The sequence below is a fragment of the Aotus nancymaae genome, unplaced genomic scaffold (assembly GCF_030222135.1).
Source record: "Aotus nancymaae isolate 86718 unplaced genomic scaffold, 86718_ANA_hifiasm-v0.15.2.pri h1tg000018l, whole genome shotgun sequence".
NCBI lineage: Eukaryota > Metazoa > Chordata > Mammalia > Primates > Aotidae > Aotus > Aotus nancymaae.
In genome coordinates this window covers 24,440,112-24,455,369 of record NW_026988430.1, presented here as the reverse complement: position 1 = coordinate 24,455,369, position 15,258 = coordinate 24,440,112, and the positions used below count along the sequence as shown (strand labels likewise).

The following is a 15,258-nucleotide window of genomic DNA, read 5'->3' as shown; positions in this document are numbered from 1 at the left end:
CAATGCCCTTTGATTCCGTACTACTATTACTACTACTGTTATTGCTTCTGCTACTACTACTGCGACTACTGGTTACCATTTATTAATATTCTGCACATAGGGCCTGCCAGGCATTGTGCTGTATGCTTTACATTCATTCTGATTTAATGCTGGTAGCAACCCCATGTCATCACATACTGAGTCTGTATAAGGGGGAGGTAGGAGGGGAAGAATGAGAGAAAGTGATGTGACAACAGAAGCGGAGAGAAGAAGATTCGAGTGGCAGGTGCTACCTGCTGGCTTTGAAGATAGGATCAAGAGCCAAGGAGTGCAGAGGCCATCTCTAGAAGCTAGATTATACTCTAGAAGTATAATCATCATTTTTATAGGTGAAGAAATCAGGGCTTTGAGAAGATGAAACCTGACTGAAATTGACAAGTCTGGGATGTGAATCTATGTCATTTCAGAATCCATTCTTCTTCCTACTCTGTGTTACGTCCAGCTTTTAAGACACTGAAAATGACTTATTTCTTCTCATGAAGACTCTGAGGCTGTTCCCGTCGGAAGACAGCTGCATCACTTTTCTCCAGTGACAGTCACAGAATGTAGTGCTCCATCACAGCAGCCATGCTTGGGCTAAGAAAGGCAGGGTACACAGTCTTCAACTCCAAATTCTGACTCCTTGATGTTTATTTAAGCTGGAAATTACAGTTACTCCTTAATGTATGGGGAGTTGGTTCCAGGACATCCCCCGTTTCTGGACATAAAAATATGCAGATGTTCAAGTCCCTGATAAGAAATGGCCTAGGATTTTCATATAACCTATGTGCATCCTCCTGTATATTTTAAATAATCTTTAGATTACTTATCACACCTAATACAATGTAAATGCTGTGTAAATAGTTATTATGCTGTATTGGATTTTTTTATTTTTATCGTTTTTGTTTTTTTCTATTTTTTCCTTCGAATATTTTTGATCTGAGGTTGGTTGAACTCTCATAGATATAGAACCCATGGATACCAAGGGCTGACTATACTGGCAAAGCTTTACACTGTCTCTTAATACTCTTTATCCATGGGCTAAGACTCCCTCTTGTGGGAGAAGCGTATCTCCTCCTGGCGCAGACTGAAGACCTGCTTCTTTCTCAAGAGTTGAAAATCACCTATTTTAGTGAGATATGTGATGCACTCTGAGGTTAACTTTCTAAGTGAGTTATCATCTAAGGTTTTATCTTGTGAAGTGGGTTGAAGTTCAGTAGGTTTGGAGCAGACAAAGAATTTGGTCCTGGAAAACAAAATTAATCGATTTTTGCCATATAAAATCTAAGAAGAGAAAAGGCTGTTATCTGCCTGAATTTTAGTCAATTGGCAATCACAGCCTCTTTGATTTCACTATTCACCTCCATGAAGTATGAATTCTTTAGTACTTCCTTTCAATGTGAAATTGACCAGTGAATTTCAGAGTTCTTGCTTCCTGTTGCTATGACATATCAAGAGAACAGTTTATTTTTATGGTGATAGCATTTTGTCTTCTTGACAGTCTGCACAATGTTTTAGAGACAGAATCTTTTTTTTTTTTTTTAAAGACGGGGTTTCACCATGTTAGGCTGGTCTTGAACTCCCAACCTCAGGTGATCCACCCGCCTTGGCCTCCAAAGTGCTTGGATTACAGGCGTGAGCCACCACGCCTGGCCTAGAGACAGAATCTTTACTATGCCTCTGCATGGCTATCCTCAGGTGACGGAAGGTGGCTATGGTAGACAGAATGTTGGCTACCTCAAAGCTGCCCATGGCCCTGGAACTTGTGAATATGTTACCTTTGCAAATAGGATTAAGTTAAATGTCTCTCATTGAGGAAATTATCCTGGATTACCCAGGTGGGCCTAGTGTCATCACATGGATCCTTATAGGGGAAGAGTGAGAAAAAGTGATGTGACAACAGAATCAGAGAGAAGAGAGTGGCAGATGCTACCTGCTAGCTTTGAAGATGGGACCACAAGCCAGGAATGCTGAGGCAGTCCCGAGAAGCTAGAAAAGGCAAGGAAACAGATTTTCCCCTAGAACTCCCAGAAGGAATACAGTCCTGCTCACTCCTGTTAGACTTCTGAAGTCCACAACTCTAAAAGGATACATTTACATTGTTTTAAGCCATTAAGTTTGTGCTACTTTGTTACAGCAGCAGTAGGAAAGATTATACAAGATGTTGTAGCAAAGCCACTACCAAAACTCTGTAATTCCTTATGGAACCTGGTTAGATGACCCTTTATATCAGCCAGAATAGACTAAGTTATGCTTTGGTAGCAAACAGCTTATTCCATCTTAGCAATATAAAAAAAACAGCAAAGCTTTATTTCTTGCTCAGGCTATGTGTTCATCTCAAGTTGGCGGGGGCTCTGTGCCATGCCCTCCTTACTCAGGGATCCATGTTGACAGAGCCTCCACCATGTGGAACATAGCTGGTGACCATGGGAGGGTCAAGGAAACATGAGAAATAGCACATTGGTCTTAAAGGCTTCCTCCCAGAGGTAACACTCTGACTGAGATGGAGTCTTGCTCTGTCACCCAGGCTGGAGTGCAGTGGCACCATCTCAGCTCACTGCAACCTCCATCTCTCAGGTTCAAGCTATTCTCCTCTTGCAGCCTCCCACGTAGCTGGGATTACAGGCGCCCACCACCACGCCCTGCTAATTTTTTTGTATTTTTAGTAGAGATGAGGTTTTGCCATGTTGGCCAGGCTGGTCTCCAACTCCTGGCCTCAGGTGACCCACCTGCCTCAGCCTCCCAAAGTGCTGGGATTACAGGTGTGAGCCACTGCGTGCCGGGCCTACATCTGACTTTTGCTCAGTTTGACTGTGGCAAGTTACAGGGCTATGCCTGATTTTGAAAAGAGGACAGGGAGGGCCAATCCTACCATTCCTTAAAAAGGAGAAAGATTAGGTTGGTTCACGCCTGTAATCCCAGCACTTTGGGAGGCCGAGATGGGTGAATCACAAGGTCAGGAGATCAAGACCATCCTTGCCAACATGGTGAAACCTCGTTGCTACTGAAAATACAAAAATTAGCTGGGTGTTATGGCACGGGCCTGTAATCACAGCTACTTGGGAGGCTGAGGCAGGAGAATCACTTGAACCTGGGAGGTGGAGGTTGCAGTGAGCTGAGATCGTGCCACTGCACTCCAGCCTGGTGACACAGCAAGACTCCATCTCAAAAAAAAAAAAAAAGGAGAAAGATTGGTGAAGAACACTAATTACTACCAAACTCTTCTTCTTTAGGATCTTCTTGGCCAGGCAGTGGCTCACACCTGTAATCCCAGCACTTTAGGAGGCCAAGGTGGGCAGATCACCTGAGGTCAGGAGTTCAAGATCAGCCTGACGAACATGGAGAAACCCCATCTGTACTAAAAATACAAAAAAATTAGCCAGGTCCAGTGATGGTACATGCCTGTAATCCCAGCTACTCAGGAGGCTGAGGCAGGGGAATCACTTGAACCTGGGAGGCAGAGATTGCGGTGAACCAAGATCGTGCCACTGCACCCCAGCCTGGGCAACAAGAGCAAAACTCCATCTCAAAAAAAAAAAAAACAAAAACAAGCAAACAAAAAAAAATTAAACAAGGATCTTCTTGGACACCATTGTAGCAGTTTATTGTAGGCTAAAGATTAAAGATTACATGTCTCAGTCTGACACCGGGACTTACTGTCTATAGGCCATATATAATATATATTTATTTTAAAATATTTACTAAATGCATGAAATACCTGCCAAATAAAGAGATGATTAAGGTGACTTGTAGAGGGCATGCCTTCTTATACAATAACAGCCATTAGTTGGTGCCAAACTGTGACTATTATACTACAACAATCATCCTGTTTATACATGTATACTTAGGAAGGTTAATTTTGTCAGCTGAAAGAGTAATTTGATCACAGGGTCATTTATGCAGAACCTTGGTTTTCATTGGAGATTACAGTATGACCTTTTCATTTGCTTTCCTTATGCCTTTGGTAAACAGATATTAAGGGACTTTTGGTTGATTTCAGGACTTAGAGTTTTCTCAGATTCTAATTATTTCTCAAACAGCCCTGATTTAATAACATGGTGACTATCTATAATGTGGATTACAGAGGCGAGACTATGTTTTAACCTCTTTAAAAAGCCTGCTGAGAGTTTATGTGTCAAAGTGAATAATGGTGATAATGATATAGACAATTTTTTCCCCTCCAGAGCATGTTTTATGTTTGTCTGAAATATATATAAATGGGAGAGAGGTGTAGGGCAAGTGAAATTGTTAACATTTTACAGATGACTGACTGCAGAACAAGCAAGTGGTAGTGCCAGCCTCTTCTGCATTTGACCACAGTGACCATGGTTGCACTAAAAATGAAAAGAGAGGAAAGAAAACAGAGCTGGGTGTGGTGGCTCACGCCTGTAATCCCAGCACTTTGGGAGGCGGAGGCAGGTGGATCACCTGAGGTCGGGAGTTCGAGACCAGCCTGACCAACATAGAGAAACCCCGTCTCTACTAAAAATACAAAATTAGCTGGGCATGGTGGAGTATGCCTGTAATCCTAGCTGTTTTGGAGACTGAGGCAGGAAAATCACTTGAACCTTGAAGGCAGAGGTTGTGGTGAGCCGAGGTCATACCATTGCACTCCAGCCTGGGCAACAAGAGCGAAACTCCATCTTAAAAAAAAAAAAAGAAAGAAAGAAAGGGCCGGGCGCGGTGGCTCACGCCTATAATCCCAGCACTTTGGGAGGCCGAGGCGGGTGGATCACGAGGTCAAGAGATCAAGACCATCCTGGTCAACAAGGTGAAACCCCGTCTCTACTAAAAATACAAAAAATTAGCTGGGCATGGTGGCGCGTGCCTGTAATCCCAGCTACTCAGGAGGCTGAGGCAGGAGAATTGCCTGAACCCAGGAGGCGGAGGTTGTGGTGAGCCGAGATCGCGCCATTGCACTCCAGCCTGGGTAACAAGAGCGAAACTCCGTCTCAAAAAAAAAAAAAAAAAAAAGAAAAAGGAAAACATACCCTATGACTTGACTAAGGCCGTGTAAGTTTACTTTGATCACATACATTAGAGTCCCCTGCACACAGTTGAAACATACACCTCACCTTTTCTTTGAAAACCATGTGTTCTTCCCCAGCTGTGATCTCAGTGGATCTAGCTCAAATGTGTTTAAGAAAGGTTTGTGGTGCTAGTTCGTGGTTTATTATTTCAAATTAGAAAGGAACGGGGAACATCATACAAAGTCTACACATTTTTATTTTTATAAGGATAAGTCTTTTTTTTTTTCTGGTGAGGAAAAATACGGATGATATAATTTTGCGTTGTTGCTCAAAAACGATGTGTAAACTTCTCAGTGGTTCAGACTGGGATAACTATGGGAAATGTAGCTGTTACTGTGGCAGGAATTTGCCATCCTCCTGGGTCACCTCAGTATCCATGAGGACAAACAGCCACCATGCCAGGCTCACAGATGCTTGACCTCCTGGAGCACAGGCCCTTGTTTCTCCTGCACTTCAGCCACCTGCTCGCGTCATCACGGTGGACTGTCTTAGCAAACACTGCTGCGCCTGTGCAACCTCGGACTCAGACATCTAACTTTCTGAGACAGATTGGCAACCCTCCATTGTCTCACTGTTCACTGGCACTGCTCTTGTTTTTGGTTCTCAAGACAGGACATTGTCTCTTGTACTGTGTTCCTATCAACCCTCTTCTGTCTTCACTTTTCTCACCTGCTGACTCTCCACGGTGCATGGGGCATCCCTACTCACTCCCTCCAGTCATACTCAGTGGATGAACCCAACCAGAATCAGTGCAGCCATCCACGCTCTCCACCCGCACCCTGACCCCTCTGTGCTGGTGGAGAGAATCACACCACCACAAGTTTGCTGCTTGGCGTTCACAAGGGTACTGCTACTTCAGACCCAGCTGATGATCTCACCTCCTGCTTCAGAGCGAGGATAAGCCCTCTGGGAGGAACTCCTCAACTTCTAGGCTCCCACCTAAGATTTCATTCTGTTGCACTAGGGTGTTAGAGCCAGTTCTTACTGGCTTGCAAGAGTTGATTGTTAAATATTAAGGAATTTTATGAGCCATTCGTTAAGTAGTTATTACTAAAAATTAAATGACTGGGTACAGTGGCTCATGCCTGTAATCCTAACACTTCGGGAGGCTGAGGTTGAAGGATTGCTTGAGGCCAGAAGTTCTAGACCAGCCTGGGCAACATAGCAAGACCTCATCTCTACTAAAAATGAAGTTAGCCAGGTGTAAGTGGCACACACCTTTAGTCCCAGCTACTCAGGAGGCTGAGGCTAAAGGATTGTTTGAGGCTACAGTGAGCCATGATCATGCCTCTGTACTCCAGCCTTGGTGACAGAGTGAGACTCTAGCTCAAAAGCAAAACAAGACAAACACAAATTAAATGATATAAATTTGCAGTTAAATGAATTATATTAAAAAATAGAGGTAATACTTAAAACATTCTAGTTCTTAAATTTTACTATTGTCCAGCTTTCAGGGTTATGTATGTCTCAGTTATTTTAGCACTGAGGAAATCCCTCAGTGCTAAAAAGTGATAGAGAAAATGTTACTAGTACAGATCAAACTTAAAAGTGTGTGGCCGGGTGTAGGGGCTCATGCCTGTAATCCCAGCACTTTCAGAGGCTGAGGCAGGTGGATTACGAGGTCAGGAGTTTGAGACCAGCCTGGCCAATATGGTGAAGTGCTGTCTCTACTAAAAATACAAAAATTAACTGGGCGTGGTGGCGCATGCCTGTAGTCCCAGCTACTCAGGAGGCTGAGGCAGAAGAATTGCTTGAACCTGGGAGGTGGAGGTTGTAGTGAGCTGAAATTGCACCACTGGACTCTAGCCTGGGTGAAAGAGTGAGACTCTGTCTCAAAAAAAAAGTGTGTTAGCTAGGCATAGTGGTGCACACCTGTAGTCCCAGCTACTTGGGAGGCTGAGGCAGGAGGATCGCTTGAGCCCAGGTGGCAGAAGCTGTTGTGAGCCAAGATGACACCGCCACACTCCAGCCTGGGCAACAGAGTCAGACCCTATCTCAGAATAAATAAAAATAAAAGTGTGCTGCAGGACTGGGCGCAGTGGCTCATGCCTGTAATCCCACCACTTTGGGAGGATCACTTGAGCCCAGGAGTTCAAGATCAGCCTGGGCAACATAGGGAGACATCTTACAAAAAATCAAAAAATGACCTGGGCATGGTGCCACGCACGTGTGGTCCAAGCTATTTGAGGGTCTGAGGTGGGAGGATCTCTCGAGCCCACGAAGTCAAGGCTGCAGTGAGCTGTGATCACGCCATTACACTCCAGCCTGAGCAACAGAGCAAATGGACAGCTTTCTGAGATTGAGACCTACACTTTTAACTTTTTTTTTTTTTTTTTTTTTTTTTTTGGTGAGGAGTGAATTAGATAATGCATGTAAAGAGCTTAGTGTAGTGCTCGTCAAAGGAAGGGCTTATTAGCTGTTGTTCTATTTATGGTCTGTAGCTGGTGACTTCTAGATCTGTCCACAAGCACTGGGCCTGTATGTATATCCAGCCCCCTGCTTCTATAGCATGTGGCCTTCGCTGTCCCACAGGCAGCTCCAGCTCAGCTTGTACCAAACTGAACTCTTCTTCCCAGCCTCCATCCTCAAGCCTGGTCCTTCTCTCACATGTCTTATTATGGTGACTTTTCTCAGCTGGCCAGGCCCTCCAACCTCTCACCTCCAACAGGTCAGCCAGGCCTGGTCATTCTCCTGCCTTAGCAGCCCTTTCACCTGTGCATTTCTCTGCATTCCGCACTGCCGCTGCCTTCGTTCTGACCATCAGTGTCTGTCTCCAGGACTGCCACAGCAGCCTTCTGGCTGAGGCACCGGGGTTGCCACCCCCCAATTCATTGCCTATTCTGCAGCATAGGCAGTATATTACCTGTCAATAATACGAACCTGGGCCTGTCGTGATCTAGTTGGAACCCTTAGTGGCTTCCAGGATGCTCTTTGTGTTCCTTGAGGTTCTCATGCTGCAGCTTCATCTTCCTCCTTTCCTGGGCTCTGTCCCTACCCTCTAGATTCCTTCCCATACCTCATCTTAATTCAGAGGCCTTTGCCCATGCTGCTGCTTCCACACAGAATATCCTTCCCTCCCTTACCTCACCCAGCCCCATCCCCTTCACTTAGCAGTTCCCATCTAGACTCAATCAAGGTGATTCTAAATTCTAGGAAGCAGGCCAGATGTGGTGGCTCATGCCTGTAATCCCACCATTTTGGGAGGGCAAGGTGGTAGATCACCTGAGGTCAGGAGTTCAAGACCAGCCTGACCAAATCCCGTCTCTACTAAAAATACAAAATTAGCCAGGCATGGTGGCATGCCTGTAATCCCAGCTACTCAGAAGACTGAGGCAGGAGAATCACTTGAACCTGGGAGGTAGAGGTTACGGGTGACAGAACAAGACTCTGTCTCAAAAAAACAAAAAAAAAGTTCTAGGAGGCAGTCTCCGGCTTCAGGCCCCTCCCTCCTTGGGTTGGGCTAAGTGCCCCTCCCTTGTGCCCTGGCACTCAGGACTTCCCCTAAGTAAGCACACCCGGCACTCATGGCACTGCACTGGCTCCCCTGGGCGCCCACCCGAGACCGAGTTCTCAGAGGCCAAAGGGCATATTTTACTTCTGCCGGCTTTCCTAGCACCTGGAACATAGTGGGTTCTCAGTAGATGTTTGGGAAGTTTAATGTTTGTAGTGGTGGCGTTAGAGAGTTCTTAACTTGCCGCTAGACCTACTGGGGGTGAGTGACGAGGGAGCGTGAAGCGAGCAGCTCGTGGACTCGCTGGACTTCTTACCTGTTCGTCTTATCATCCTCACAGCCAGATGAGAACTCGCTGGATTTTTCCTCCTGTATGCTGCGGCCTGGGATTAAAAATGCTCAGGAACTTGCCTGCGGCGTGTGCCTCTTAAATGTGGACTCAAGGAGCCGGGTAAGTCACGTAGCCTCCCCTTGCAGATGGCAAAGGGCCTCCCTAATGCGACTCAGGACAACCTCATCTGGCCCACTTTATTGCAAAGCTTGTGACCAGAGGTGGGGATTTTCTCAAGTCCTAAAAGCTGATGATGGGAGCAGACACGGGAGAGCAGGGTGGGCTGTGGGGGGAACGGACGCCGCTCTGGTGCCCGCAGCAGCCTGTGCATTGTGGGGTGGTCAGGAGGAAAGGGTGAACCTGTAAGGATGTGTTTGGAGGCCAGAGGCCCTGTTCTGGGAATTTTGTTGACCTATGGTTTCAACATTATTTCAGAAAGAAGAGAAGCCTGCAGAAGAACATCCTAAAAAAGTATGAACCAGTTACACCTTATCTTAGCGTCTCCATCTGAATTTTGAGTATGGAAGGCAAATTGGATGATTCCATCCATTGCCATCCTGAACTGTTCCAATCATGAATCCTTCACTGAGTCATTTTTGTTCTCATAATGTTTGATTTAGTCAACTAATGTATCTGTGTGGGTCCACTTCTGTCTTATTTGCATGTTTCTCATAATTGGCTTCTGCTGTTGCCGTTATTTTTCTCTGTGATGAATGAGGTAACAGAATAAGCAACTTCTGGAAGGCTGGAACTTGTAGTGACACACAGAAGATCAAAGAACTTCAGGATTTAGCTGTTTAGATGTTGACAGACAAGAAGCAAATTGGAGGCCGGGTGTGGTGGCTCACACCTGTAATCCAGCATTTTGGGAGGCCAAGGTGGGCGGATCACAGGGTCGGGAGATCGAGACCATCCTGCTAACATGAAAACCCCATCTCTATTGCAAATACAAAAAAAAAAAAAAATTAGCCAGGTGTGGTGGTGTGTGCCTGTAGTCCCAGCTACTCGGGAGGTTGAGGCAGGAGAATCATTGGAACCCAGGAGGTGGCGCTTGCAGTGAGCCGAGATCACGCCATTGCACTCGGGCAACAGAGCGAGACTCTGTCTTCAAAAAAAAGGCAAATTGGGTTTTAGAGTTTTGTTTATTTGCAATGTGTTAGAAAACTAACCCCAGGAAGTGGTTGAGATTTGGACTACTTTTCCATGGCTGACTGTAGCTTACTGGTAAGCCTACTCATCTGGAAATGATTCTTAAGTGTTCAATGCCCATTCATTTCTAGGTATTTTATTTTTGAACGCTATTCCTGTTTGGATTTTTTGATAATGTAGATTCAGTTATTAGCTCCCAATGACATTAGACCCTGAGAGTTGTTATCTGTTGTTCTCTAACTCTCCTGTAATTTTTTGTCATGATAGGCTTGTGCTCAGCTACAGGAATGTAAAAGATTGCATGCTGTAGGCAGATGCTGGCCTTGGGAGGAGGGCTTGCTTCAGCACAGTGAGGGGTAGAAATTATCCACAACCCTTGGCTACCTTAGTTCCCATTATCATGATTCCCTCCCTCTGCCTCATAACCTCTGTCTGCCTTTTCCATGGAAGATTTGGCCGCCTTTTGCTGAAACTAGGTTTAGTGGTAACAGTTTTTATACCTTTATTTAGCAGTAAAACCTTTCTCTTGAATTCCTGTAGCTGCCCGCTCAGCTTTTGTGTGTGTGCCATTTTGGCCTCAGCCTCTGTGACCTGGAGAGAGGTACAGAGGTACTTCATGTTGGTTGCTGAAAAGCTCTTAGATGCAGAAAAAGCCTGACTTGTCCCACATCTCTGTTTATTTCTGGCAGGCATTCAACTCAGAAACAGACAGTTTCAAGCTGGCCTATGGAGGGCACCAGTATCATGCCAGCTGTGCCAACTTCTGGATCAACTGTGTCGAACCAAAGCCTCCTGGCCTCGTCCTGCCTGACCTGCTCTGAACAACTCCTCTGTGAAGCACTGGCTTTTTGTTCTTTGACACCCCATGGGGTGACGGGGACCAATAACTGGAATGCGAACGCTGCGCAGCTGGCTGCCGTGACTCTAGATGAAGAACACCGCGAGGCACGGAGGACGCTGCAGGGCCCAGACATTCCCACGGCCGGTCTTCGGGATTGGAGGTAAAATTGTCCCACCCAAACTGCACCTGGCACCAGAAGTTTGCTCACTTCTCTCTACTTTGCTTAAGATCTTCTAAAATATGGACCATAGCTTTCTTGATCTAAGGAATAATTTGCTGCTGCAGTATTGAAACTGTGAAGAACTGACATTTGAAGAAAAATTAATTATTGTTGCGGGACTGGAATGGGCGAAGGTTTCGAGCCAGTGCTTGTTTCTATCCAGGATGCTTACTGGCCTGTGAAGTAGAATGCGTTTATCTGCATTTAGTTTGTTAATGTCTGCAGTGAATAAAAAGGGGAAATTGCGATTAAACTGACGTTCTGCTTTCTATAGAGAAGACTCTGCCTATCTCCCCTGGATAGTAGCAGGCAGGTGAGGGTAGCTTTCACCAACTTTGTTGTCATAACTCAACCAGTTCTCTACTTTCATTTCTGTCAACTATCAAGACTTTTTCCCAAAACAGGCCTGGGCACTCTGCTGTCGTGAAGAATGCTCATTTTGACGGAGGCCCAAATCCTGTGTATCAGGATAATACCCTTCCCCCCCCAGGAGCCCTCACTGCAAACCTGTTTTGCCACATGCAAAGACTGCGACTGTGCAGTTTTCTCAGATGAGATTCGGAAAGGCAGTGGGATGAAATCTCTTTGCAGTGGCCCGTCTCCAGATTTCCAAAGATGACTGCATAGGGACCAACACTGCCTGACTTCACAGCAGTGTCTTGAGAAAAACCTGAAAATTAATTCAGGGTGAAAATGTGGAGTTCTCGGCCTAAAGTAGCGAGATGTATATTTATGGGGTAGATACATGACTTAGAAGAAGTAGAAGGAAATTGTTGAGAAATAGTACTGAATTTTAGATGGAAAAGCTCCTGCTTCCTGGTGTAGGGAATTTTCTTTGCCATTTAATCTGAATGCATAAAATTAGAGGGAAAAAGCCAAGTGGCTGAGCGCTGTGTTACTCCTAGGAAGAACATGGCGATCTAGGACGCACGTCTCTCTGAACTGTTGACTATGTGCTTTATGAAGAGGTTTTTCAGTCTCCTTTACTTTCCTGTGTGTGGCTTCGGCTCTCTGACCTAGACTTAGCTTTTATTTTTAAACTGAAAAAGTTGGTTTTGTGTATATAATTGCTTTTACATAATTTATTTTCCCCGTCAGGATAAATTCTATCTTACTCCATCTTACAGCTTTTTTGTGTTCTTTAAGAAAGGTGTAGAAGGTTTTCATTAAACAGCTGTTGGCGAGGCTTCTGCTTGACCTTCTGCATACCCGAATGCACAAGAGGCACGGGGAAGAGAAACGCTTTTCTCACTGGCTCCCAGTGATACCATCTCTGGCCATTCATGACTGAGACAGCTCACTCTGAAGTGGCACCTTTGGAGCCTTTGCCCACCACAAGGCTAGCGGAGTGTTTGTTGTAACACGGGTGGGACAGTTTTTGGCAGGCTTCTGCAGAGGCCTTGGTGCTTTCATCCTGGGCAGCACCAGCTCCACATGGAGCTGGAATGCAAGCAGGCTTCTAATTGACCTTATAAACTCCATAACAGAACTATGACAACAGAATCTGTCTTTGCAGTAAAAATGTTTCCCAGGAGTTAGAGACCAGCCCTGGGCAAGATAGCAAGACCCCGACTCTACAAAAAATAATTAGCTGGGCATTTGTGGGCATTTGTGGTCCCAGCTACTTGGGAAGCTGAGGCGAGAGGATTGCATGAGTCCAGGAGTTTGAGGCTGCAGTGAACTATGATCACGCCACTGCACTCCAGCCTAGACTCTATCTCTTAAAAAAAAAAATTTCCCAGTTTGAATTTATAGTGCTGGAACTTTTCAAAATGCTCTGTAGACTCCTATCCCATCACAGTGGCCTAGTACCGACATTTTAAAAAGTAAGCTCACTTGCTAACTGGGCTGGTTTCCATTTCTGAGAAATTCCAGAATGCCTCAGATAAAATTCCTTAGTACCAAAGATGATAGGCTTAGTCACTCCTTGGGAGGTGCCACAGGGAAATGCAGCAGACATCAACAAAAAAAAGCCTTTGCTATGAAAAGCACTGAGTACCTTTCATATCTGTTGAATACTTGAAATGTTTAATTAGATGCCACCAATGGGGATCCGAGGAGTGTGGGACACTGTTGCGCTGCTTTTCTTTATAAACGTTTATAATGACAGCACTGCATTCAGCTTCACCTCAGCGTTTCTGGTTAGCCAGGAGCCCTGTGTCCTTGGAAACCGTAACCAAGGTTACTTATTTCCATACTGTGTATTGTGTCGGTGGCTTCACCCCACTGCTTGAATGGCGATTAATAAGCACATTTCTTTTTTTGGTGGGATGTTTTGCCTTTAAAATTTTTATGGCTTAGTGTGTAATTTAATTTTTGTCTGGACATGCTCGAGCTAGAAGAGGTACTGGATATATTAGGATATTTTCCATGCTTTATTTTTCCTGTGGTTACTAGTTAGCATTTCATAGGGTTGTGTGTGTTTAATTATTTGGATATTTTGTGTACATATACATATTCGAAGGGTCTTGGGGGGTCTTGTTTAAAAGTGTCTTTTCTTTGCCTGTTTAATGTGTGCTTCAGCTTTGGAAAGATTATAGGGGCCGTATGTTACAGAAATATGAAATGCTGACCCTGTACTGGGGACTACTACAAAAATTCCCCTGAACACCTTTGAGGTCAAATGCCTGCCTTTGTGAACAGTTAATAAACTCTGACATTTTCAGACATTTGCCATTCAGACAGGGAGCATTGTAGCCTGCTCTAGACCATTCCAGCAAATGTCAGTGTGTGTCTCCTGTATTTTTTATGTTTAAGGTATTTATTTCTTCAGATAAGTGTGCACCAAATAGCAATATTGAAAAGCCCACTCCTTGCAAGGCTGAGGAAAGCTTTAGTGAAACAGTTGGGAGAAAAATGCCACTTGACACATGCTTTTTATATCATTATAATGAAGCTTTTACTTAATTCCATCATTTATATGTTGATGTGAACGTAAGTGGTTAAAGTATTCACGGGGACATCTCATTACTTTGTAGCTGTGGCTTTATTAACCAGTGAATGCTGTGGCCTATAGCGAAATGCTATTTGTGATGTGGAATTTGCTCCTGTATTTTAAAAGATGGTATGTTTTTTTCCTTGTTTATATTTTAATAACTGCTCTAATTGATATGTTTAGATACTACAAAGTTTTACCTTTAAAATATTTTCAGGATCTGTTCTGAAATCACAGAACAGGCCCAGAACAGTTAGTGTTGTTAAACTTCACTAACCAAAATACAAGTGTAGACCAACTCAGGCTCCTAGACTTTGTCTTGGTCTTGTCTTTGTTGGGTTGATTTCACATAGATGCAAGTCACTAGGATGAACAGGGGCCCACACACTTAAGATTACTAAGGTGTTCGACTTCCCATGTGTGAAGAACTCTTAGTTACAGCCCCGTAGTGCTGCTTGCCAGGAATTCTACAGGTAATTTTCATTAATTACCAAGAACATCTGTTAGCAGGTGTCTTCTCGCCCTAGGGCAGTGGTTATTTGGGGGCTCTTATTCAGAAACTTCCAGACTCAAAGCTGAGCCTCATGCTAAAGCAGCCAGGGCCTCCCTGGATGATGATGATGATGATGATGATTTTTGATCTTATAGCATTGGTTGGTTCCTCTGATTTCCCGTAGAAACTATTAATAATTTTAATTTTTTTCATTTTAGTTTTCCTATTTAGAGAATAATGATGCATGTTTATAAGAATGGGCGGCCAGGGGTATAAAGCAAGAAAAGGTAGAATTTAGATGAAAAAAACCATTGCCACAAACCAGGTAAAATCTGGAGGATATTTGTCTAAATATGTAGCTACTGGCATATACGTGGCTTCCTGCCAAAACTGACCCCAAAAAATATAGAATTCCTCTGGTGAGCAAGTTACAACCTCCCTGACAAATGAAGCCACACAAGCAATGCTGTGACAGGGTTCGCACGGGCAGAAGCCCAGGCCGCCCTCCAGCCAGAAGAAAGGCACCACGTGGAAAGCACCCAGGAGTGAGGCAGAGGTGAGTTCATCCACCTTCTACCATGTACCTGATGAGCGGTGCTGTCCAATTATCAGGAGCAGTGGAGTGAGTGACATTCCCAGTGTTAAACAAAGCCACTGTTATTTGCTTATCTCTTATTCTGAGGTTTAGTTTAAGGGCATTTTTGTATGTGGTCATAGTCAAGCAGAGGCACCTTTTATTGAAAACCAGTTTCTCTGGTGGAGGACATGCTGCTTCGGGGCCCTCCACTCA

The 15,258-nt window shown here is 44.6% G+C and overlaps 1 protein-coding gene across 9 annotated transcripts in view; it reads left to right on the top strand.

Annotated features, from left to right (window-relative positions):
* SYNRG (synergin gamma) overlaps window positions 1-14,278 on the top strand; it is a 96,086-nt gene extending 81,808 nt beyond the window's left edge. For 6 of the 9 annotated variants that reach the window (XM_064378456.1, XM_064378451.1, XM_064378450.1 and 3 more), the window contains 3 exons: window positions 8,840-8,950; window positions 9,266-9,301; window positions 10,669-14,278. In XM_064378456.1, the coding sequence (XP_064234526.1) occupies window positions 8,840-8,950; window positions 9,266-9,301; window positions 10,669-10,800 (279 nt within the window). In that variant the 3' untranslated portion in view covers window positions 10,801-14,278. The remainder of the gene's footprint in view (window positions 1-8,839; window positions 8,951-9,265; window positions 9,302-10,668) is intronic. The other 3 variants (XM_064378455.1, XM_064378454.1, XM_064378448.1) reach the window with 1 other exon arrangement.
* The last annotated feature ends 980 nt before the right edge of the window (window positions 14,279-15,258 follow it).